The sequence below is a fragment of the Ziziphus jujuba genome, chromosome 7, assembly GCF_031755915.1.
Source record: "Ziziphus jujuba cultivar Dongzao chromosome 7, ASM3175591v1".
Taxonomy (NCBI): Eukaryota; Viridiplantae; Streptophyta; class Magnoliopsida; order Rosales; family Rhamnaceae; genus Ziziphus; species Ziziphus jujuba.
In genome coordinates, this window is record NC_083385.1 from 15,419,922 (window position 1) to 15,447,702 (window position 27,781).

A 27,781-nucleotide genomic window follows, 5' to 3' on the forward strand; every position below is an offset into this window, starting at 1 on the left:
TTTTTTTTTTTTTCATTGCTTAAGAGTTAAAGGCTCTTATATGAGAAAAAGAAAAAAAAACAAAGGTTCATATTAGCTTAATCCAAATTATAGCAAATAAATTATAACTTAAAATATAAAATTCATTTAGATGAAAATTTTTATATATAATTATTAGCTAATGCAACAATTTACATTACTATTGCTTTCAAAAATATATGTCATTGTACAATTATGATGCCTTCCAAACTAAATTTCTGGACCCCGGGTGTCACATTTGGGAACGAAAGTTAAGAAAGTTTTTAGATTTTTTAGCCTAAAATGAGCATTAATTTGTTTATATATTAAAATTAGCATTAGTTAAATGTAGTTATTTTTTAGGGGGTTTTTTTTTTTGGTATTTATAATCATTTTAAAATTACAGTAATAGCTAAATTAAAGAACATGAGAAGAAAAGTATAATTTTTGGTGGACGGTCACAGTAGAATGAGCATTAATTTTTAGATTTTTTAGCCTAAAACAAGCATTAATTTTTTGTATATTAAAATTAGTAGTTAACGGTAGTTATTTTTGAGGTTTTTTTTTTTTTATCGTATTTATAATCATTTTGAAATTACAATAATAGCTAAATTAAAGAAGAAGAAAAGTATAACATATGGTGGACAGTCAGAGTAGACACATACGTCATTTTACACCTCAAAAACAGGAATAGAATACGAGAAAGTCGGTGGGAGTGATTCCAATTCACAGATATTGGAATGTGCATGACGGTTTTGGTTTTTTTTAATAATTCATTTTATTTATAAATTATTAAAATTTTTTTGAAGTATTCTACCGTTAGAACTATCTGTTTTATCAGTGCATAACAATTTTATTTATTTATTTATTATTATGATTATTATTTTCCCTTCTTGAAAGTCATAAATCCTTCTTTTTATAAGGCTTTCTTATACGAGAAAGTGATAACGTTCTATTCCTACTAATCACAAAGATAATTTCATCTTCCAATAACCACATGATTAATTAAAATAATAATGGTAATAATGAAAATAGAAATTCCTCATTCGTTTGTGCTGTTCCTTCTATTCATGGAACATAATATTTTAATTCACGAAACCAACATTTTTTTTGTAATTAACATTCATGAAATGATCGACATTGGAATGAAATTTTCTTTTTTGCTAAATAACATCGAAATGGAATGAATGTTCACATTGCCGTCCAAAAAATATTCATATAAGAAAATGTAGCTTTTTTTTTTTCTTTTTTTTTGGTTAGAAACCCAATCCATTAATTTTTTGGTTCGATAAGAATAGAAATTGTTGTTCTACAAGAATGTTCATTCCACATTTAGTTGAAAATATATACAGCAAAACATCTTCATAATAATATTCTATTTTAGAATAATTTCTATTTAATTATAAAAAAATTTGATCCCAATTTAAATTAATTATAACTAAGAATAAACTCTATATTGTAGTAAATTATAATTTTTTTTGTCATGTATATATTAAGGATCTTTGCCTCACATAATAATAATTACTTATATATTGCAAAAAATATATGATACCTTACACTCAGACTCAGCATAATTATAAAAATTTATGTAAAGTTATTTGGGGTAATTATTTATTTTTTAAAGTTTTTTTTTTTGAAAAAGGGGGTAAAATATCATATATCACATTAAATTATTATACATATCAGCACAAAGCAAATTGAGAAGCCACTGTGGGCCCTCGTCAAGCCATGTTTCTAAATTAGAGATTCCCGTAGCATATTTTCCAATACAGTGGGCTACATTATTTTTTTCCCTGGACTCAAAAGGAAGTGTAAGATTTGGACATAATGTTAATAACTTTTGTAGTTTTTCAACCAAAAAACAGTTCTCATCCAAACTAGCTTCTGGTAAACCCATATTGACCGCACGAACTGCCCCCAGACAATCACTTATAATTTCACGATGGACGAAACCAGCTTCCATGCAGAAATCTATTGCCACATGAATAGCCATGAGTTCAGAATACATGACAGACCAGGAAGCTTCAAAAGGTTTTGCCACAGCACCCATCAATTCACCAGAAGAATTCCGCACTACCACGCCAATCCCAACTCTGTTTTGTCTAGCCAGAACAGAGGCATCCACATTTATCTTAAAATTACTTCCATGTGGTGGTTCCCACCGTTGGTGTGCTCTATTCGGACGTCGGATATTGGTACTCATCGTAGCCTCTTTAAACTCCACATGCAATCGCGAAATAGAGTCCAATAATTGAGTATCAGATTCAATACAATTGCCATGTACGAGGTCATTTCGTTTATTCCACAAACACCTACATGCCCATGAAAATGTCTCTAGTTGGAATTCTGGACACTGTGTAAACACATAGAAACATAAAGCAGTAAAAGAATCATAGACACCATACTTCAGTTCTTTATAGAATTCTAATTGCTTCCAAATGTGGGTTGCATGCATACAACTCCATAAAGCATGTAATGTAGTTTCCTCAGCTTGGTGACATAATGGACACTCTTTAAATATCAGTTATGTGACGTGAGGCTAGGGAAGATAGACAAGGAATAGCATCCTGACATGCACGCCACATAAAAACCTTAACCTTGTTTGGAATTGATAATTTCCAGAGACCTTTCCACCATGTATGAACAGTCGAATCACTGGGGCCACTAATTCGATTTCCAACCCCAAGCTTCCTAGCTTCCCAATAACCAGTTCTAACCGTGTAGACACCCGTAGGACTAAATTTCCATGCAAAACGGTCCGCCTTATCAGCACCATCAATTGGGATATTTTTAATGACTTCAACCTCATCAGTAGAGAAAGAAGCTTGTAACAGATTTAAATTCCAAGCTCCAGAATCAGTAAGTAAACATGCCACTGTAGCATCCTCAGGTAAGATTCTAGGAGACAATAATCGAGATGAGCCCACCCCTGGTAGCCAAGAATCTTTATATATACGAATAGATTTTCCATCACCAACACGCCATATCCCACCAGTCTCCAGAATTCTTCTCCCCCATACAAGACTACGCCAAGAATGGGATGGTTGGCGACCAATACCTGCTTCCCAAAAGGAGCATCGTGGGAAATACTTTGCCTTCACCACTCTTGCTAGTAAAGAACTAGGATTTCTAACGATTCTCCAACACTGTTTTGCTAGCAAAGCGCGGTTGAATTCCTCCAGTGACCGGAAGCCTAGTCCACCTTGAGACTTTGGTTGAGTAAGTTGCATCCAATTTTTCCATGGAATACCTCTCTTTCCAGCATAAGAACCCCACCAGAAATGGGTCATTAAACCAGTTAAATCTTTTATCAACTTCTTTGGAAGTTTAAAACAACTCATTGTATATGTTGGTATAGATTGAATAACAGCCTTAAGAAGAATCTCCTTCCCTCCCCTAGATAATAATTTTCCATTCCAACCCTCCAATTTATGCCACACGCGTTCTTTAATAGACTGAAAAAGCTCAACCGTTCTCCTACCAATAAATGACGGTAAACCAAGATATCTATCATGACCACAATTACGTTCAATTTGAAACTCTTGAAACACAATATTTCGAACCGATTGTGGTGTGTTAGGACTGAAAGTTGCCACCGTCTTCTGCATATTAATCTTCTGGCCTGAAGCTCTTTCATATAAATGGAGAATTGATAATATTTGCTGACAATCACTTGGGTTAGCATGGGTAAACAAAATAGCATCATCAGCAAAAAATAGATGAGAAATTGGTGGAGAAGACGGTGCAATTGATATCCCAGTAAGCAGGTTGGAAAATAAGGACTTCCGAAGTAAGCAAGAGAGTCCTTCAGAGACAAATAAGAAAAGATAGGGTGATAAAGGGTGATAAAGGGTCACCTTGCCGTAAGCCACAAGTAGGTTTAAAGAAACCCTGCTGTCTGCCATTAATCAAAAGAGAATAAGAAACTCCGGTAACACAAGCCATGACTAGGTTTATCCACCTTGCACTAAAATCCATTTCTTGCATTATCCATCGTAAAAAATCCCATTCCACCCTATCATAGGCCTTACTCATATCTAATTTAAGTGCCATAAGACCGCTTTGACCCAAATATTTTTTGCCAATAAAATGCATGTGTTCAAAGGCCACTAAAACATTATCTGTGATTTGCCTTCCTGGAACGAAAGCACTCTGTTCTTCCGAAATAAGCTTAGGCAGAAAAGCCTTTAGACGATTCACAAGAGTTGAGATCATTTTATAGATAACAGAGCATAAACTAATTGGCCGGTAATCAGAAACATTAGAAGGGTCACTAACCTTAGGCACTAAAGCAATTAGAGTGTGGTTAATGTTGCCCATATCTGCTCCATCATTGAGAATCTGTAGACATGCTTTAGTTATGGTTGCTCCAATGGAAGGCCAGTAATGTTGATAGAACATCGCAGGAAAACCATCATGTTCCGGAGCCTTTGAAGGATTCATTTGAAACAAACTGGTTTTTAATTCATCTGCTGTAAACGGTTTGCAAAGCTCTGCATTCATGAAATCCGTACCGCGTCCCCTTACTCCAAAGCTTAAATCACTCTCAATATGACTTCCTTTAGTAGTAAATAGATCCTGGAAATAAGCCATGAAAGCCCCAACTACATGCTGAGGGCTTGAAGACCATAACCCATTCGAATCCATTACACCTCTAATCAAATTCCGTCGACGACGAGAACTCGCATGAACGTGAAAATACCTGGTATTTCGGTCCCCTTCTCGTAACCAACATACTCTGGAACGCTGTTTCCATCGAGATTCCTCCTTATCAAGTAAACAATTTATTTCATCTTCAACCTGATGGAGTTCCCTCATATTATCAATAGTTGGTGATTTATACTAGAGGTCTGATAATGTTTGGTAACAACATGTGAGCCGTTGATTAATATAATTAAATGAATACTTATTCCATCTTCTCAGTTTCTTAGCACAGGTATTTACTTTTTGAATAACATCATGCATAGTGACAGTTCCACTAGGAGTAAAATTCCACTCCTCATCAATAATATTTGCACACTCAAGTTCTCCCAACCAAACTGATTCAAAATGAAATCTATTCCCTGGACGAAGGTCTAGTTGGGCACTACCATCCAAGAGCAAGCATAATGCCTGATGATCAGAAACAGAGTTTGGAAGATGCTGCACAACACTATGAGGGAATAGATTTTGGCCTTCAAAATTTGCAAAACACCTATCAATATATTCTTGAACATTTGCAGTTCCACTCCTTTTATTATTCCAAGTAAATTTATACCCTATATATGGTATTGAACGTAAGAAGCAGTCATCCAGTACCTTTCTGAAGCCATCAACCTGCCATTCCATACGTGATCTCCGACCCAACTTATCAGTAGGTTGCAAAATCTCATTAAAATCCCCAATTAGGAACCATCCCAAATTACAGATCAAATTTAATTTTTCCAATAACTGCCAAGAGAATTGCCTCAATCTGGGATCAGGATTTCCGTAGAAGCCCGTTAATCTGAAAGGCCCCTTAGATGGGTGAACAACAATTGAATCAATGTGACCTGGTGAGAAAGATTTGATTGAAACATTTAAACTTTGTTTCCACAGAAGAGCCAAACCACCACTTAAACCAACACGGTCAACACCAAACACACCCGCCATACTGCTGCAGAGTCGAAGCCTCTCAAGTTGTCGAGATAGAAGTTTCGTTTCCATGAAGAAAACGATATCGGGGTCTTGAGTTTTGAGCATTTTGGTAAATGCTCGGAATGTCCGAGGGTTCCCCAAACCTCGGACATTCCAACTCAAAATTTTCATGACTCGTGGTGGGGCTGTTTCTCAGTCCCCACCACGTTTTCAGAATCAACATTCGTAAGTTTTAGAGCAGGACCTCTTAGTCTCTTCGAATTTCGTGGTCTGCGAAGATCAAAGCTTCCAGGTCGTTTGACACCCACAAAATTTTTTCCTGTTAGTTGCAACTTGGAAGAGGAAAACACACTCATTTGTTCTTCACCCGAGATTGGCTTCAGGAGCTGTTGTGTAACAAGAGCCACATCTTCATTATTTTGGGTTGAAACAACGTCTATAGGCACAGGCACTAATGTATTCGTAACTTCGTGATCAAGTCTCAAATTAGACTTCAACGACCCCGTTTTGGTTAAATCTGCCACATCAGCATATGGATCTGGAAGGAGCAGTTGCATGTTATCACTCTCACAACCGCTTTGAACTGCAACCGTCCCAATAACCGCCCCATGCACCGCCGCCGCCTCTTCCCCGCTACCAGGACCAATCTTAGCAATCCCCGACGAAGATACAATTGGTGGATTAGATTTTGCACCAGAGTTTGATGGAACCAATGAGTGAGATGAAACTTCATCATTTGAAATAGTGGGAAGAACAGGTTTCCGCCGAGCAGGTTTCCCACCAAAAGACAGAGGCACAGAATGGTTTGCACGCAACCATGCTCCATGTTGTTCCCCACACCCAGCATCTACCATATCACAATCTTTTTGGGTGTGTCCCAAAAGTCCACACCGGAAACAAAAATCAGGTAGTTTTTCATATTGAAATTCCACCCATACCTGGTCATGGTCAGGCAAAGAAAGTCTCAGTCCTCGTCGTAGAGGCTTCCGCACATCCAGTCGCACTCGCACTCGCATAAACTTGCCTAAACATAAGCCTTCCTCATCAGAGTCCACCATAATACAGTCACCCAAATGGGAACCAATTGTTTCACCAAATAATTTTGTCATATAAGGCAGTGGCACATTATGAATTTGAACCCAAAAGAGTGCTCTATGTAATGAAATGTAACGAGGAATGGCAGAATCGGAAACTTCTTCAGTTAACACTAAAGCACGTTCCAAGTGCCATGGAGCCCCAAGAATAACTCGTTCCTTGTCTTGAATATGAACAAAATGACACAAAAAGGTTGTGTCATTGAGTTCCTTAAAATGAACAGAACAAGAATTCCCCCAGAGCGAATGCATCATATCCACAAAAGCACGTTTAATGAAACGTGATTTGGTGAAAATCTGCACTAACAAACATTGCTGTAACCTTCCTTTATCCAGATGATAATTTTGATTAACAGTCAACATAGTATTTTCATCTGAAGTTTAAGATTAATCGTTTTTGAAAACTGGTAGTAACTTCTTCCATTGTGAACAGAAATGAAAAACGAAACACTCCTCACAAAACTAGAATTAAGGAGAGGAAAACCTCAGGCATCAATGCCATGAGAAGAAACTCTCATATCAAAAGAACGTTTATTCAGGAAAAACACACATGCAGAGAGACACTTAACCATCTTTTTTTTTTTTTTTTTTTGTAGTTACTCCAAAAACGACAAAAATAGTATTTATTTTTTAAAGTTGTTACAACATATATAAACTTGTTGTATGGATACTTTCTTCATTAAAGGCAAAATATTTTTAACTACAACTTCACTAAATTATAACCTCTTGATAATTATAAAATTAATCTGATCCAATAGTATGATTATAAATAGGTTTTATTGCGTATGTATATGTCCATTTCATATTTATTTTATACTTTCACGATTTAAATAATATTTTTTTACATGTTTAAAAAAAGATTGAAATTATAAAATGGTTCATCTATATATCAGTTTCTGTTTGTTGTGTGAAATTAAAATATACATTTTTTTAAAAGAACATATAAATAGGAACAAAAAGTAACCAAAATTTGTTTGATAGCCTGTCTTGTATTGTTTTTGTAAAACTGTTTTTCATTTAACTGTTTCTAAGATGATAAAAAATGCTAGCTATATTATATTTGAAAAATGTTAAAATGCTCTAAAATATAGATAAGTTTAAAAAGCATGAAGAGACATTTTAAATGTATATACAAAATTCTGAAAACATATAAATAAAAAATATAGATAATATTAATCATTTTAAATATATATTATCTTATATAGGTATATGTCATATTTAAATTGAAGAACCGGCCCAGAACTGTGAAACTAGCTTCGATAGAAGAGTCTGGTCTTCTGCTTTACGATACAAGTGACCGAGCCAAATGATCCGATTAGCCTATATTTGTTGTTCTTCTCATCCAAACCACTGTAAATTGGTGTTTTTATTCAAATTATTTATTTTGTCTAATCTTCAATAATATTTAAGAATTACAATTTAGATTTTTTATTTATTTATTTTTTTTCTATTTTTCTTTTTTAGGTGAACGTGTAAGATCATTTTTAGTTAACTTTTAGAAAGCAAATAATAAAAGTACCAAGACAAATTGAAAATCATCTCAAACAATTTTTAAAATTAGGCAAGTCTATTATTGCTTTTTTCATTTTATTTTTTCTTTCATATAGATTATATTAAATTTAAAAGAAAGATTCTTCTTATTTATGTACTAAAGAATCCCAAAACACTCTCTCTCTCTCTCTCTCTCTCTTTAAAATTTTCTGTTTAAATTATAACTTTATTTTAAAGGTATTAGAAAACTTTCATACTGGAAAATATGTAATAACATTAAAATTCCATTTTGTTTGGTAATAAATTCCTTGAGGGATAAAAATATACTACAAAAATAAACATGTATTTAAAATGATAAAAATCCAAAGAAAGGAATCTACGATGATTACTTTTGACAGGTCTATCTATATTAGGGGTGGACTCGGTGCGATTTAATTCATTTTATAGATTTTTTTAAACCGAACCGACCAATTCGGTTTGGATTGGATACGAAATCAAACCAAACCGACCACCATGTTCAACCCGAACCGAACCAAACCAAACCAATGATCATTGGTCGGTTTGGGTTGGGTTAACGGTTTAGGTCGGTTTGGATCTCGCCCTAAATTTTTTTATTTATGCTATTTTGAGATAAAAATTGTACACATTGGGTTCAAAATTGTATAAAGTTTTTTTAGGCCTTTTTAATTATCAATCTTCAATCATATTTATGCATTATATTTTGAATTAAGCATCTTTTTCAAGCTATTATCTAAATTAAATAATTTTAATATACATTCAACTAGCAAAAATACCAAATAAACTAACTATTAACTACAATGCAACATGAAACCATACAACTATAATACAAGTAAGATAATACAAAATAAAATCATATAACTATAATATAAGTCTACAACTACAACCTAATTATACAAATACATAATACACCAACAAATAAATTCTATAACAAATCTACAACCATTATTAATTATAAAATAGAATACAATCCATATTTGAAATCTTAAATTTTAAAATGAACTTATAATTAAATAAACTAACAATCCATAAAAATAAAAATTATTTTAAAAAGTCTTCTTCCACACTCTTCAATCCCATTCTCACAATAAATAAAATAATAGTTTTATTTTATAATTATATACTATATTTATATATAAAAGTAAAATAAAATGTTAGTTTTATTGATGATCGGTTTGGTGCGGGTTGGGTTGGATAAATTTTATCCAACCTACAACCCGAACCGACCATTTCTGTTTTTTTTTTTTTTTATATATTTAACCGAACCAAATCGATTAATAAATTAAAACCAACCCAAACCAAATCAAATATATCAGTTTGGTCGGTTTGATCGGTCCGGTTCGTTTTTTGCCCACCCCTAATCTATATATCCAAGTTTCTCTAAATTCTGTTAGTTTAGTTTCTCCCCTCTCTAAACCCTGCGCCATTTTTTGTCCCATGTCATAAATTTATAAAATAATAATAATAATAATAAATAAATAAATAAATAAGCAAAAGCTGTTAAAAACACCATTTACTTTGGGGAATCAACATAACTCATTAAGAAACGTTGAGATTTTGCATTTGTTATAATCTATCAAATCAAATCCAAAGGATTTATTAAGAAAGAAAGCAGCATAATTCATTAAGAAACGTAAATATCAGCTGAGATTTATGTAACTGGCTTCAATTTTGCATTTCAATTGCAGTATGTAAAGGGGCTAAGTCCTTTCAATCTCTTTACAACAAAACTTTTTGTGGTGCAATTATACTTGATATAGATATAGTTATATGTTTCCTACTTCATAGAGCTGCTGGGCATATCAGAAAGGGAGGGAGGGAGGATTTTGTTGGTTTGGATGGTTGGACTATAGAGAGGGTTTAGCATCAACAGCAACATTAATAATATAAGTAAGAAGTAACTGTTTAAAATCTGCAGGATTTTTCCATGAAAATTAATTACTGTTGGATTTTATCAGAAAGGGAGGAAAAAAACCTTCAACCAAGATTTGTTTTCATTTTGACAAAATATTTTCCACACACCAAAGAACAAAGGGAAAAATAAAATAAAAAAATAAAATTTCAATGCTTCCAGTGAGTAAAGCTAACTAATTACCTTGAAAGTTGGCGATTAACACATACATGCAGCAGCACATCACGTATTTGTAATATGTCCCTTCCCAATTGTGTAAACTGCTGGAGTTATATATGTTACTCCCAAAATGCAATTACATCATCCGAAACAAATATTCTAATTCATTAAGCGGTAACAGGCATCATATTAGTTGGAATCTCTAGAAAAGCACATAGAGTTGATGAATGATTTGATGCCAGTTGAATAGCTCATAAAATCAATTTCCTCATTGAGATGACATGGTTTTGTTATACTAGAAATTAAAGAGCTAACGAATACAAAATTAAAATCCAAGTAGATACCAAAAATATATATATATATATATATATATATGCTCAGTATTTTTTTCTTCTATACGTAACAAAATTCATTTCTTCACCTAACAAAATCCAAGTAGATACAAGAAAGCTCAGTATTTATTTCTTCCATACATAACAAAATTCTTTAAAGAGAAAATTAGAAAATAATTAAAAATAAAGGCAGTCCAAGGGCTGAGAAGGTCAAAAGGGGTGCTTCATAAGATAATGTACATTTTCGATAAGCCAATCACGTTGATAACTATATCTGATTTCTGACATTTTCATACTACCTTAGGAGAGATTTATGATGATATAGGAGTGTTGCTAATCCTCTATAGATTATCTGATCTGATTATTATCGTATTTAAGAATAATACATACCTGGTTAGCGATATAGTCAGATAAGTCCTTTGTCAAATAATGCTGATATATACATTAATGGACAATAAAAAGTGTTCTTCTATCCTCGAGGAATTCACCACATTAAAAACAGTATTCTCAATCATCATTTCTTGCATCTAATGCAAGAAAGAGGCAAATGAATCAAACTCTACTGTTTTGATCCAAGTTTGTACAGCCTGCTTAATCATTACAAAAGGAAAAGATTACAGACATGCAACAGGAAGGTAAAATCGTACGCATTTTTCAAAAATAAATCCAAAAGAGAGGAAGGGAAGAAGGACCACTAAAAGAATTACTTTATTCATTCATTCTATTCTATCACATAATTGTGTGAGATGGGAAGAGCTAAGCTTCTCAAAATAATGTGATATGGAAAGTTAGATGCAACTAACTCTCTATAATCATGATTGAAAGCATGAAGCATGTTTCTAATCTAAATTTTACAATGTTAACCAACTAGATAGATAAGAAACATCTTCGTCTTTAGTATCATCTATGCTAATAGAGCGTGAGTTCAAATTTACTGGGTAAGATGGGCTAAGGAAAAAGAAAAAAAAAAAAAAAAAAAACTAATATTGTGGCAAGATGAATCCTTTTATATCTGTATGTTTAGCAAAATTTTCATTGTGCTTGTCTAGGTGCATGACGCATCGTTTTGTATTCATCCTCTCTATGTATGACTCACTGCTTTGTACAGTAACTAATAGATCTCCTTCTATCAATATTTGAGTGACATCTCAGCTAATTATACTCTTCTTATAAGTCACATCGTATCAACTGTTGTGGCCTTTATATTTTTACGATAATTCTAAATAGCGTTCCCCCTTGACCCACTCTTTTTGGTGCTTCCAGAACTGGGTGTAGTTTCTAAAAATATGTTCAAAATGTCTAATTTGATTTTCCAATAACCACATCCATTAAAATAATAATGGTAATAATGAAATTTGAAATTGCTCATTCTTTTTGTGTTGTTCCTTCTATTCATGTGAAAATAGAAATTCCTCATTCTTTTGTGTTGTTCCTTCTATCCAAAAAAAAAAAAAAAAAAAAAAAATGAAGCTTAAAATTTTAATCATGAAACCAACAACTTTTTGGGTCAACATTCATAATTATCTTTTTTTGCTTTTAATAAAACTACAATTATGGTGTAGGTAATCTTTATTTCTTCAATATGTACAAAACATAAATACATGCTAAAACAACAACTAACTTTTGTAATAGTTTAATTACTTATTTGAATCTAAAATGTTATTAGAGTAAATTTTAGGTGAATTTTTGAAAATGTTAAAAGTATTATCACATATAGTTTTGAAACCTTTTTAAAAATATTATAGTTTTCGTTCATATTATTTATTATTTATTTTAAATATTTATAGAAAAAAACTAACACGTAGGTCTAAGGCTTCCAAAATTCCAGGGTCGACCCTGTTCATATAAAAAAAAAAAAAATGCAGCATTCGATTCTTTTGTTGATGTTAGAAACCCATTCCATTAATTTTTTGGTTGATAACAAATAGATGAAAATGTGGCATTCTTTCTTTTTTTCTTTTTTCTTTTTTTTTTTTAAAGATTTTACCTTTTAATAGAAAATAAAAAGATCAACAATTTTTTTTTTTTTTTTTGGGGTTCCGCAGGGAGAAACCTTATCATGGTTGGCCTGGTTTTTGAACGACTTGAGTCACATTCATCTAAGAAAAGCATTATTTACAGATGATATGTACTCGCATGGTGGTAAAGGTTTTTGGGTGATGTGCATGCATGCCAAAGAATGAGTAAACTCAAACAATTTTTCTTTTTTTAATTTACCCATAAAAAATTTTAAAAAAAAAGGCTCAAGGCAATTTTTTTTTTTTTTGGGGGCTAAAAATCAATATCAATAGTGGAGTTGATAGAAAATAACAGAAGGAAAAAAAGAAAAAAAAAAGAAAAAGGGGGGTTCAAACTTTTATTCCAAAGTTCCAAAGTCTTACTCAACTTGATGAAGAGAGGTTTTGTGAGTATGAAAAAGAGCTTTAATTGATCTTTTTTATTTTTACCATAATGATAATAATTATTTCAAAAATAAAAAATGAAAATTACTACATAGAAATCTGAATGACAAAGATGAATATTAAAATTAATTAATAATAATTTAACCCTTTCATGCCCAATTACCCATATTGTGTATTTCGGAATGATTTAGTCGGATTAACGGGTCAAAGGGTCGAAACATTAACCCCTCATATCTCTCAACCCACTAAAGCCTTGGCTGCTCATCTGTGGCTGTTGTATAGCATTTCACTCCCCACCATCACCACCATCATCATCATCGCCACCACAACCATATTAGGTGTCTCTGAGATTCAGTTGGATTTGATCTTGAGCCACCCCTTTACGCAGCAAATGCCCAAATCTCATACCCATTCATGAATGGAGTCCTCACCGCCGTCCGGTGTCCCAAGATGATGAGAAAACTGATGGCGGCCATTGTCAGCCCAGTTGAGCCTCTCCTCCTCAAACCCATATCCTCCATTGCTCCTCTTCCCTCAGAACCAGAGCCTTTCGATCTCTCTTCTCAGCTGCACACCATCCTCTCTCGCCCAAATTGGCAGAAGCATCCATCGCTCAAAAAGCTTGTTCCTTCTATTTCCCCATCCCATGTCTGTTCTCTTTTCTCACTCAATCTCGACCCAAAAACTGCTTTGGGTTTCTTCAATTGGATTGCCGAAAGACCTGGGTTCAAACACAATGTTTACTCTCACTCTTCGTTGCTGAATATTCTGATCCCAAATGGGTTCTTTCGGGTCGCTGAAAGGATCCGGCTTTCGATGATTAAAGCTTGTGGTTCGGTTGAAGATACAAGATTCGTATTGGAAGTGTTGCGAAGGATGAATAGGGATTCGGAATTCGAGTTTAAGCTCACACTCAGGTGCTACAACACACTTTTGATGTCATTATCTAAGTTTCTTATGATTGATGAATTGAAAAATGTGTACTTAGAGATGTTAAACGATATGATTTCTCCGAATATTTATACATTTAATACAATGGTTAATGCTTATTGTAAGCTTGGGAATATGGTTGAGACTGATTTGTATATCAGTAAAATAGTTCAGGCGGGTTTAAGCCCGGATACATTTACGTTTACCTCTTTGATATTGGGCCATTGTAGGAATAAGGATGTAGATAGTGCTTATAAGGTCTTTCAGATCATGCCGCATAAGGGTTGTCGAAGGAATGAGGTTTCCTACACAAATCTTATTCATGGGCTTTGTGAAGCTCACCGGGTGGATGAGGCTTTCAAATTGTTCCACCAAATGGAGGAAGATAATTGCTTTCCCACTGTGAGAACATTCACAGTTCTTATACGTGCATCGTGTGGATTGGATAGGAAGTTAGATTTGTTTCAAATGATGACAGATAAGGGTTGTGAGCCTAATGTTCACACTTACACTGTGCTTATTGATAGTATGTGCAAGGAAAAAAAGCTTGATGAGGCTAGAAAGATGCTAAATGGGATGTTGGAGAAACTGTTGGCTCCTAGTGTGGTAACATACAATGCTTTGATTGATGGGTATTGCAAGCAGGAAAAAGTTGAGGCTGCTTTTGAAATTTTGAGTTTGATGGAATCAAACAAATGTTTCCCTAATGCTCGAACATTCAATGAATTGATTTGTGGGTTATGTAAAAGGAAGAATGTGCACAAAGCAATGGCATTACTGAGTCAAATGCTTGACCGAAAGTTGTCACCAAGCCTCATCACATATAACACTTTAATCCATGGGCAGTGTAAAGCAGGTCATATTGATAGTGCTTATAGACTGCTTAATTTAATGGAGAAAAGTGATTTGTTTCCTGACCAGTGGACTTACAGTGGTTTTATAGATGCTCTCTGTAAAAGGGAAAGATTAGATGAAGCTTGTGCCCTATTTGATTCTCTCCAGGGTAAAGGCATAAAGTCAAATGAAGTGATGTATACTGCTTTGATTGATGGGTACTGCAAGGGTGGAAAAATCAAGGAAGCCTATTCTTTATTTGATAGAATGCTTAGTGATGACTGTTTGCCGAACTTACATACTTATAATGTCTTGATTGATGGTCTCTGCAAAGAGAAAAAACTGGAGGAAGCATTATTATTAGTGGAAAAGATGTCAAGTATGGGTCTGAAGCCAACAGTTCTTACTTGTACAAGTCTCATTAAAGGAATGTTGAAAGAAGGTCGCTTTGCTGATGCCCATAAGGTTTTAAACCAGATGATTTTGGACGGTAATCAGCCAGATGTATTTACTTACACTACATTTATCCATGCATATTGCAGTGTAGGGAAATTAGAAGAAGCTGAGGATTTAATGGATAAAATGAATAAAGAAGGAGTTGTTCCAGATTCGTTGGCTTACACATTATTAATCAATGCATATGGACGGCTAGGATTAGTAGATCGTGCATTTGATGTTCTTAAGCGCATGTTTGATGCTTGCTGCGAGCCTTCTCATTTTACCTATTCTTTTCTAATCAAACATTTCACAAATGACAAGGGAACGAAGGAAGAGAGTAGTATGGGACTAGATTTGATTTCAGATGTCTTTAATATTGATATTGTTGATGTCTGGAAGATAATGGAATTTGAAGTTGCTTTGGAACTTTTTGAGAGAATGGAAAAACATGGTTGTGAACCTAATATGAGCACTTATGCCAAGCTTATCATAGGGCTTTGCAAAGAGAGGAGGCTGGAAGTAGCGAAAAAGTTGTTTGATCACATGAGAGAAAGAGGAATGTCTCCCACAGAGGATATCTGTAACTCTCTTTTTAATTGCTGCTGTGAGTTGAAGGTGTATGGGGAAGCAATGAAATTGGTGGATACTATGATTGAGAATGGTCATTTTCCGTCACTGGAGTCTGCCACGATGCTTGTTTGTGGCCTATATGATGAGGAGAGTAGTGAGAAAGCGAAATCTGCTTTTCGTAGTCTGCTACGGTGCAGCTATAATTCTGATGAAGTGGCTTGGAAACTTCTCATTGATGGCTTACTTAAGAGAGGTCTTGTAGATAGATGCTCTGAACTTCTAGGAATAATGGAGAAGATGGGTTGCCATCTTCATCCTCAGACGTACTCAATGTTAATTGAGGGAATGGATGGAACATAAATTATTGATACCCATTAGATTTTACTGGATTTGGTTTTCATCTTTGAAGAAGAGGGCTTTTCCATTGCTATTGCATTTTGGTGATGGAGAATGCAGATTAAGTACTGATTCTTTGACACACAACCCCCAAATAAATAAACTGAAAATTTGCTTTAATCAAAAAACTTGTCCAACTGTAAACGTGCAAGATGCTGTTCTGCTACAGACTCAAATATTTGGAGTTTCTGCAGCTGATTTTGGAAAGTATTCACAGTTTCTTGGAGATGACAAGGCAAGTGACTTTTTCATCATAGATTTCATTCTGTCATTTCTCTTTCATTGCATTGATTCAGCTTTCTAACTATCATGTATATTTCTATGGATCTAAACTAAGATGGAAATTCTCTAATTATAACAACATAAATTGGATAAAACTATTAATGAATCTTATATGTACATTCCTTGTATTTGGAGCCATTGGTTTTGTATGATAAAAAATGGTTAAGTTTCTTAGAGTGCCAGCTAATTCTAGTAATGTGCGTTCTTTCTTGCTGAAAGTAATTTACATGTTGAAAGATATTATTCATGCTTCTAGTTCTCTTTTATGCAAAATGTAAAATTTACGTTTGGTGGGTGTTCACCAAAGCTGGTTGCTTGTGTTTCTAATATGCTAGGTAGTGTTTGTGGTATTATTTTAGATTTTGTCCAATTATAAGAGGTCAGTCAAGTGTAGCTTTAGGTAGCTATTTTTTATTGATAAAGATTCCTTTCTGCCGGTTGAACTTGTCGGGTGATGTCATGCTATCAAATCATTATGAATTACCATTCATAAATGTCTGAAATCAAAGTGAATATCCTGCATGATTGACTTTTTGGTAACTGGAATCTTTGTTTGATGCATCAATCTTGACCTGCTCTATGAGGTTCCATATTTGATGTGTTGTTTTTGCTTCTTATTATTACTATTATTTGATATTTTTGATTCAAGAGTGCAAACCTGTATGAAAATGAATGTGTAGGGGATCCGTTCTAACTTAATACTAAATGAGTTATGATAAAAGCTACGTTGAATGTTGGGATTTATTTAGATACTGGAAGGAGTTAGGGTTGTGTATTAAAGATGGAAATATTTTTTTGGTTATCAGTCTGGTTTAAGTTAACTTGGTGAAAGATCTGTTTATTTGTGAAATTCAACAATCTCATGATCCAAACCATATTCTAATGTCAATCAAATGATTGAAATATTCAATTGATAAATTTAGGGGAGAGCTTGCGACTGAGCACTTGTAGCTTGGAAAATAAGTGAATTTCTTTGGTAAAAAGAGTTGAAATTATAGTGTATGAATCTTGTTATCTGAGCTAAAGGAGCACCTAATGAGTAACTTACATTCCCTAATCTCCATTTGAAACCTCTGAAAATTTTTAATGAGTTTTGGAAATAAATAATACACAAAAATATATTTGCAATCGCCCACTTATAACTGTGATAATATCATTCGTTCATTATTATTATTTTTCCAGTCACTGAGCTTTCGGTTTGTTTTCAATTTCAGTTCCAGGGACAAAAGAGTTTTGCTGATACACGGTTGATTTAATATTCTACCTCTGCTGATAAAGTTCATATGCATACATTTGAAATGCATCAGTCATCAGAGATTGGACATTTGATTAATCTATTTAATTATCAATATTGGAGGTAAGATATCATACAATATTGAAGTTCCTTTTTATTTCAGTGGAATTCTGTATCACATTTTTTTATGATAATCTGAAAATCCAAGTCCACTTCTGCTTTAAATTGTCTGGAAACGTGTATTATAAACGACTGTAATCTGGAACTGAGGGAAAATATCTTGGGCTTGATATTTTCATGCAGAGTATTTTGTTTTCTAAATAATAAATTAATTAAATAGAATAGATTTTGAAAATGTACATATTTTTGGGTCAGAGTTAATCTTCTTGTTGAGATGGGTAAGAGATAACCTTTCTCTATGATACTTTATGAAAAGAGTTTTGATGGAGATATCTGCACCATTCCAGTTGTTATTGTAATTATTGTTGGCATATAAGATTGTTCAAACCATTGGCGTTATAGAGTTACAATTCGTCCTATTACATCCTCCTTAATTGTTCTCCAAAAATAAAGATGCAATAAACGATTGGTCTTCAGAATATGCTGTGTGAATTCCATTCTATTTTCAAAATAGTATTGTCGTTCTATTGTTCTATTCAACCTCACTCTGTGGAAATGGAATAAAAGCTAATGTACTAACACTCAACATATACAGATGCTGTTTGTATTACCTTTAATTGGATGAAAACATATTTCAAATTTATGCAATGTCTGTTACAGTAAGAAATTGATGATATTACATGCTTTCAGGTTCCAACTTCGCCTCAGTAGCTATTTCACAAATGTTACTTGGCCAGGCAAAAATCCCAAGGAAGGTTGGAGGAGGAAGGGCCATATCATTTTGGGTTTCTGGGAGCAAAGCATCCAACCAATCTCGGAACAGAGTACTCTAAAACAAGTGCATGGCAGAGAAAAACCGGGAGGAGGAATAGAATAGAAGGGGTAAAAAAAAAAAAAAATATATATATATATATATATATATATAACTTTATGTTGTTTGGTATATGAGAGGGAAAGAAAGCAATTATTATTTTCCTTTGTTGGGTATAGAAAAAGAAAATGGAAAGAAGGATGGTTTTCTTTAATTTTTTTTAATATATATTTTTAAATTATTATTATTATTTTGTAAAATCACAATTTTATCCTTTATTTATGATTACAAGTCAATTTTTAAAAATAATAACAATAATTTTTTCACTCTCTCCAATACCTTCATTTATATGGTCAAAAATAAATAAATAAAAAATAATACCTACATTTATGGAGGGATTAATTTTGGTGAATTTGAGGGATAATTTGCAAATCCACTCCCTTTTTTCTCTACCAAAGATATAGATTCACTTTTCATCCTTCTTTTTCCTTCCCATTTTCCACTCTACCAAACAGAGCCAATCTGGTCTCCAGGAAAATAGCTAGAATTAGAGTCTACCACTGGCAATATTCTTCGGCTATAAACCGTATATTTTGGCTGGTAATTGTTTGGGAAATCTCCGTCCTATCAAAAAGTCATGAATATTCAAAAGAGCATTATTATTTATTATCACCAATAAAACCCTTATTTATGTATTAATGACTAACTATTTTATGCTAAAAGTTTGCTTTTTCATGTAGAAATTTAATTTTTTTAAAGTCAAAACTGATTTAAATATAACCAATTACTAATTAACACATAGATAAAACTTTATTAGTGATATTTATTAATAGTGATAAATAACAAAGCTTCAAAATAATTATGTGGAATGGATATTAATCTTGATATTTCCAATAATGTGATTAAATACTTTATTATTTAGTTGGGTGTAATGAAACCCATTGGAATCATTCTCTCTTTTATCTTTTGTAGGTCCATTAAATTAAAGGAGCCTGATATATCTTTTTATGTAAAATCTTAACGGATTTATTGATTTATCTCTATTTTTGAAATATATTATTATTATTATTATTATTTGTTGTGTACTATAAATAAAAGATGGGGTCAATTTTTATTTTTTTTTGGGTTATACGGCTATATTTTTTTTTTAACTTGGTAAGTTAGCGGGAAAGTTGTGAGAATGAATTTTATAGTAGTTTTTATCATCTTGTTTATTGTTTTGTATATTCCACAATAATAAAATGTCCATGGAAACAGTAGATATTAACTCAATTAGTTTACTGATGTGGATTATTCTCCTAATATATTTTATCAGAAAGAGACTATCGATTTGGATTTAAATTAAAGTTAGATGAGCAAGCTTTGGCGCAATAACAATCATAAAATTAACAAATATTATTGTTCTTTTTTTTTTTTTTTTTGGTTGATAATTTATATAGATAAACATTCATGCAAATTAGAAATTATAGGGAGTGGATGTGCAAATTATTTCTTCATAAATTCACCAATATTAATCCCTCCATAAATTCACCAAAATTATTGCCATGTGCATTATTTAAAATGTATACAGTATACTTAGCTTCTGTCGTTATCCAAAACACCAATTGTACGTGGCGACCTCCCTCTGATGCATCACGTGCAAAGTTAATGATCTATGTACCGTAGCCATGTCCTTGATGTAGGTGTAGGGCCCTGATATTGGTCTCGGTGTTTCTCGATGGGACGCAAATTAATTCCCACTTTATTTTCGTTTTTATTGGTACAGACAGTTATTTTTTAAATTTTGTTATTATTATTATTATTATTAATTTTTGCTGAGAATCACTGGTAGGAATTAGGATAGTGATACATATATTTTTTATTTTAATTTTTTTCAAAAACGAAGGTGAGCTATTATTATGGAAAAAGAGAAAGCTCTGTTAAAAGTGTAACTTTATAAAATTATGCCTTCAGAAAAAAAAGAAAAAAAAAGAAGAAAGAAACACAACTTTAATTTGATATTTGATAGGCCTTTGTGTATATATATATATATATATATATATAAATTTTAAAATGCGGATGGTTCAGATTACATTTAAAATTGATTTTTTTTAATGATAGCATCGATTTTGATATGTATATTGTACATCCGAAAAATATCGATTTTGGATATAGTTTGCACTTGGACCGTTCACAGTATAAAAACTCTTATATCTATATATATATATATATATATATATGTATAGAGTAAAAAGTTTGAGCCTTGATTTCTATTGGCTAATCTGTTGAATGCACAATCTAATTGCATGTGATAGATAGACTATGGTATATGCAAAGTATATTGCACTTCTGGTGTTTTTCAATATCTCTTTTTATTCATATAATCAATTTGAGTGTATTAATTTGTCAAAAATCAGAATTAATTACTTATTTCATAATTTTTTTTATATTATTAATATTGCTTTGGTGCTAAAAATATTTGACAGTAAATATACGGAAAAAAAACTTGAATTTTAGATTAAAATGGATGAACGGTTACCAAGGATATTAAATGTAAAAAAAAAAAAAATAGAAATTCCAATATAAACTTTCCCAAATTAGAGGGTAATAAAATGTATTTAACCCCTCCAAGATTCCTTAGAGTAAATAATTAAATATATTCTATACAACACATAGGATTGTGTAAATACAAAGAACAATCGATGATTTATTATAAATTACAAAATGGAGTCTTTAAAATAATATCCTTTAGGTCGATAGATGCAGAAATAGTGGCTGGACAGAATCTTCAACTAAGCAGGGCCATAATATCTCTACCTAAGCATGGGCACACCATATCACATTTATGTCACACTACATTCATAATGCCAGCAAAACCATCCAAGTACCACTCACCAATATCCAGAATTTAAGTTCAAGCTAAATAGATTTGCATGTCTCAACAAATTATGACAAAGGAAATAATAATAATAAAACAAAAAATCAAATCCCCATCTTCTCCTTATTTGCTAAACAGCACAGCAAGTTTACAGGACATGAAGTGACAGAAAAGAAGACAAAGGGCAATAACATGGTTAAATCACCTTCTCATCTTCAACTTTAGGTCGTTGTCTATGGGTTATAAGGTAATCTAGGAAATTATCCACGTACTTTTCCTGCAAATCCATATCGGAAAACAACGGCTTCATCTCCTTAGCCTTATCCCTATAAATCTTTCCTTCTTCCTTGACCACCACGAGTTTCAACGACTCAGCCACGGCTTCTCTAGTAAAAGAACCATCTCTCTCGTCCCTCTCAATAATATGCCCAATCATTTTCTCCTCCAAGACCTTAGCATTAATACCTTGGTCATTGGAGTAAGTCAGCAGCACAAGTGGTCTCCCAAACTGGAGGGACTCCACAACCGAGCTCCAACCAGCGTGGGTCAAAAACCCTCCCACGGAATCATGACCCAAAATGTTAACCTGAGGTGCCCAACTCTTGCAGACGAATCCATGTCCTCGGGTTCGCTCCTCGAACCCGTCGGGTAATCGGGTCGAGCCGTATGTCCGAGTACTCCTTAACACCCAAAAGAATGGCAATTCCGAGAGCTCTAAGCCGAGTGCTATTTCGTTGAGCTCGGCCTGGCTATGTTCGGCCTCGCTTCCGAATGCTACGTACACCACTGACCCTGCCTTTTGCAAGTCTAGCCACTCCTTCATTGGCTTCCACTTATGATAGTCATCGTTGTCAATGTCGTCGTCATTGATGGTCGGTCTGGTCGGGAGCATACCGACCTGTAAGACGGGTTTTCGGTTGATGTCCTCCAACAGATGGATCCATTCGGGTTCAAACTCCATGCAACCTCTAACGGCAATCACATCGCAACCTCCAAGGGTTTCTTTGATACGCTCTACAGCTGATACATTATCATTATCATCATCTTCCCCATTGAGCTCGCCGGCGAGTTTCAAAACCTCAAAGAGCCTGAAAGCTACGGTGGTTGGGAATGGGACCCATTTGGGAGGAACAGCGAACTCCTCCGGTTCCTTCCGGTAATCGGGAACCGATGTCGGGCCGACGAAGCTCAAAGCTGCTGCTATGAAGATGCTGAAATTGGCATTGGGAATCCCGAGGTTCCGAGCAATATCTGGTAACCAGTAAGCTGCGAAATCGTAGAGAAGCCAGTCGGGATTGGAAGATTGGAGAAAATGGGTTATGGATTCTAGGAGAGAGTCATAGGCCTTCTTGAGAAATGGGACTTTGTCCAAAGGCAAATCTGTGGTGGCTTCGGCGTTTGGTGGGAGGTTCTTTTGATGTGGCAATGGAAGCTTGATGAAGTTGATAAATGGGGAGAGATTTGGAGGGAGTCTAGGGAGGCGATCGATGTTTCTTGGGGTGGATATGAAGGAGATACAATGCCCCTTTTGAGCGATGAGCTTGGCAAGCTCTAGGTATGGAATCATATGGCCGAAAGCTAGCCATGGAAACATTGCTATGTGAAGCTTGTCTTCTCGGTTGGCCATTAAAGCGTGCAAATTATTGCAGTGCAAATGATTTTATGTATAATAAGATTTATATGGTGTTATCAGGTCCAAGTTTTGGTCCTCTCTCTCTCTGTCTCTCTGTCTCTCTCTCTCTCTCTCTCTATATATATATATATATTTATAAAGGCCTATGCCATTTATTATTATTATTTTTTTGTACTTTTAGTTGTAGGGTCTATCAATTATTTCCCTCAATGTATACTGGACACTCGAATCTTCATGCAATGCAAAGCAACCAAATAAAAAGAATATAATTTAAAGTTCCTTTTCCATTGCTTTCCTATCGGTAGTGTTGTCTATTGACCCTAAATTGAATATAATTTAAAGTTCCTCTTCCATTGCTTTCCTATCGGTAGTGTTGTCTATTTTAAAAGGACATATACACTTCAGTACCTATATAATTATAAATATTTAAATTGAGCTCTTTAAAATTTATTGTAATATACCGATAACTATTGTTTTCAAAATTATTTCAAATTGGTCAAATTGAGATTAATTTTAACAGACTTTTTTAATTTGAGATAATGTGCATTTCACATGATCTCCAAAACTAATTTTTTATTTTTTTTCAATTTTATTTGTTTATTTTGTATGAGAAAAAAATGCAATTTAATATCATTTAAAATTACTGAATTTCATTTTTAGGTTTCTAAAATCAATTTTTTCACATTAATAAAAAATATTAGATGTTTAATAAAATTCAAAAGATAAAAAAAAAGACGTTAAAAAAATTTTGAGAACACAATATAAATACCAAAGAGTAAAAAAAATTTTGATAGCCTAAAAAAAAAAAAATCAGATGCTCAAAAAATTTGAGAGCCCAAAAAAATACAAGATGGTAAAAAAAATTTTGAAAGCATGATAAAAAATACTAGATATTAAAAAAAAAAAAATCTGAGATCTTGATAAAGTATAAGATGTTTAAACATCTAATATTTTTTTACCATTTGATTTTTTCTAGACTCTTACACTTTTTTTTTTTAAACATTCAGTATGTTTTTTTAGGGTTCTTGGGATCTTTTTTGAATATCCAGTATTCTTTTCAAATATTTAGATTTCTTTTAACGAGTTGGTAATTCTTTTAGCTTTCAAAATTGTTTGATCATATGATACTTTTATTAAACTTTTCGAATTTTTTTGAATATTTTGTATTTTTTATCATCTGATTTTTTTGAACATTTGGCATTTTTTGAGGCTGTCAATATATATATATATTTTTTTACTATATGGTATTCTATTATGTTCTCAAAATTATTTTAGCATCTAATTTTTTTCAAACTTGTAGATTTTGTTAAATATCTAATATTTTTTTTATCAATATGAAAAATTAATTTTAGAGATCTAAAATGAAATTCAGTGATTTTAGAGAGTACTAATATGTATTTTTTTTACTCTTAATAATAAAATTTAAAAAAATACAAAATTATTTAGGAGGATCACATGAAGTGTAAGTGATTCCAAATTAACAAAATATGTTAAAATTAATCTCAATTTTACAAATTTGAAATGATTTTAAAAATATGAAACATCAATATGTTATAATTAAATTTAAAAAGCACACCTCAAATATCTATGATTGAAATATATTTATCCTTGATTTTAAGTATAATGTGACCTATACGGTCATATGCCATTTATTTTTCATTTTTGTACTTTTCGTTGTAGGGTCTATCAATTATTTCCCAAAATATAAACTTATGGCTCGAATCTCCATGCAAACAACAAAATATAAAAATAATAATAATAATAATTTAAAATTTGTTAGGAAATTTTTTTTAAAAATTTCATTTATTCATATTTAATCTATACAAAATTTTCAATTATTATTACTTCATTCGTAAAATAAATTTTATAAATAATTTAATGATGAATTATATTATTTATTACCTTAGATATAATTATTAATAGGATCCATTGTTATTGTGACACTTATTTCATTTACAATTAATGAATTGATTCGATCCCTTTTTCATTGCTTTCCTATCGGTGCTGTATATATGTATATTGGTACTTGGTACTCAATAATAATGCTATAAAACACGCCAGGCACGTGCATACAGAGTGCGGCCTTACGGAAAAAAGTAATGGAAATCCGTTGCGTTAAAAAATTTCGTTTACCACACTCCCTCTCAATAAAACGCACCGTTTAATTTAACCACCAACTCTGTCTTCTTCCTAAATTTCTACCCACTTGAAATCACTCAAAATCTCATAGAAATTCCTCAATCCCATCAATTTGCACTCCCTTCTTTCTCTGAATCTGTTGGCCTGAATTCTTGCTGAATTAATTAATTATATATTCTTTATTATTCGGTTCTACAACGAAAAGTAAATAATTAATTTTCCAACCAGTCTGATCACTTGTCAGCTGTTTGGTGAAAAATGGGGTCCTCTTTCAACTTGCAGTGTTTTTTTTTTTTTTTTTCAACTTGTAGTTTTCACACACACACACACACACACACACACACACACACACACACACACACACACAAAAAAAGGGCTTTCAATAAAAAAAATTCAAAAAATAACTATAAATTTAAAGAATAAGAAAAAAAAATAAAATAAAAATGGCTTTCAATTTGATGTTTATGTTTTTTTGCCCTCTTCAATTTATAGTTACTTTAGATATTTGTATTCGTAAACTTTAATATTAAAAATAATTGAAAATAAATAAAGTTCAAATCTTGGCTTGCATAAAAATCTCCCCTCCTCAAACTTTGTAATAATAATATAAAAATTATTTACAAATTTTAATTAATGTAACTAACATTTAAAATAAGTAAATTGAACATTATTAAGTAAAATATATATACCAAAAACAAAAAATGAACATATTACCCACTGTTAAATTAATTAATGCATCAGGGTTGTGCTAACACCTTTGGAAAATAATGTTTGTTAAGTCAATTAATAATCATATGTCAGCTGTTTCATATAATAATAATAATAATAATAATAATAATCTTTAAAAAAGTAATATACTAAATTGAGTATTGCTTTAGTGATGCCTTGTGTCAATTAAATATTAATTGACTGCATTTGAATTAGTTTTGATTTTTTAAATCTTTAAAAAAAAATCATATATGAAAATGTGAAACTAATTGTAATAATGGTTTTTAATCGAGTGACAAGTAGTGTGTATATATATATATATATATATATTTTTTTTTTTTTGGGCTAAAAAATGAAGATTAATTTCAGTTTTTATATTTTTAACTTTGGCCAGTTTGCATATTAAAACATGGAATTTAAAATGTTTCATATTAATTAAAATTTCAAATTGGCTAAAATAAGCAAAAAAGTAAAAAAAAAAAAATTGACGAATTTTCATATTAAATAATCAATATTTGTTTTTGTTGTTTTGTTTTTAATTTGATTTTCTTTTTTTCACTTTTAAACTTTTTTATTAACCGATAGAGAATTGGCAACATTGACGGAAATGGAAAGAAGTGCGGGGTAGGACCAAGGTTTAAAATATCCAATATTTCCTTGATATTTTTATTTTTTGAAGGGGTCGAAATAAAATTTAAGTTCGATATGAAAATGGATAGAATTTCTATAATATCCATTGAAATTTTTAAATTTTCGGCAAAATTTCCATCGAAATTTTCATAAAATATCTATATCAAATCCTTAATAATTTTGTTAAAAAATCTATAATTTCTATGGAAATTTTCGAAATTTCCACTGAAATTTCAAAAATATCTGTGGAATTTTTTAATTTTTTTTAAAAAATATTATTGATATTTAGTAAAATTGTTTATCAAATTAACTTCATTGATTATTTTTTTTACCCTTTAGTTACTTTTTAGATATTTAGTAATATAAGAAAAATAGAATAAATTGAATTAAATAACATTAATAAGTTCTACTTATTTATTGAATATCGATAAAGCAAAAATACAAAGAATGTGAATTATGTTTTTGAATCTTTGAAATCTTATTGTCCGAAATATCTGTTTTATAAATGTGTATAAATAGATGATGAAACATATACATGTGAATTGTAAAATAATAATGTTTGTTTGAAAAATAAGGGAAGATGATGATGAAGAGGGCAATCAAATGTATTAATAGATTAGAGATGTTCATTTAGATGATCATGAAGGGAATCCTGATCCAAAGATTGCTACAAGCTAAAAAAGATGGAATAAGTGTTTAAAATGTGATTGCTGAAGAAGTAAATTCTACCAGTGGTGATTCATTTAAAAGGCTTAAAAGAGAGCCAACTAGAATTACTAGTGCTTCAACTCCATCAAATGGTACACATTCACAATTTGAGACTCTTATTAGTCACTCTAGCTCTAGTGGTGATAACTTTAATAAATATCTGAATTAAAAGTTAAAAGAAGTAGTAGCCAAAGGGAATTACTAAATCCGAAAGTTGGATTAAGCTCATTTACTGGTAAATAGTATTACACACATACAACATAAGATGAAGATCATGGGAGTAGAGATGTAGGTTAAGGTTTCGGTGCTGTTGGAAAAAACTATATACGTAAAGAAAAATTTATAATGGAGATGTCACAACAAGAAGAAGATTTAATTTTTGTGAATTTTTGATTTATGAGCGTTGGAAGTAATTTTCATAATCCTTATTCAATGGATATGTATGGAATGTCATCAAGTAGCAATTCATG

The 27,781-nt window shown here is 32.1% G+C and overlaps 2 protein-coding genes across 2 annotated transcripts; one reads left to right on the plus strand and one right to left on the minus strand.

Moving 5' to 3' along the window:
• The first annotated feature begins 13,223 nt into the window (after nt 1-13,223).
• On the plus strand, nt 13,224-16,423 carry LOC107425046 (pentatricopeptide repeat-containing protein At5g65560). Its single transcript, XM_016034980.4, has one exon. The coding sequence runs from the start codon at nt 13,436-13,438 to the stop codon at nt 16,151-16,153; it is 2,718 nt and encodes a 905-aa protein (XP_015890466.3). The 5' UTR covers nt 13,224-13,435; the 3' UTR covers nt 16,154-16,423.
• Nucleotides 16,424-21,515: 5,092 nt separating this feature from the next.
• LOC107425050 (UDP-glycosyltransferase 91A1-like) lies at nt 21,516-23,234 on the minus strand. Its single transcript, XM_016034985.4, has one exon. The coding sequence runs from the start codon at nt 23,118-23,120 to the stop codon at nt 21,690-21,692; it is 1,431 nt and encodes a 476-aa protein (XP_015890471.2). The 5' UTR covers nt 23,121-23,234; the 3' UTR covers nt 21,516-21,689.
• Nucleotides 23,235-27,781: the final 4,547 nt, after the last annotated feature.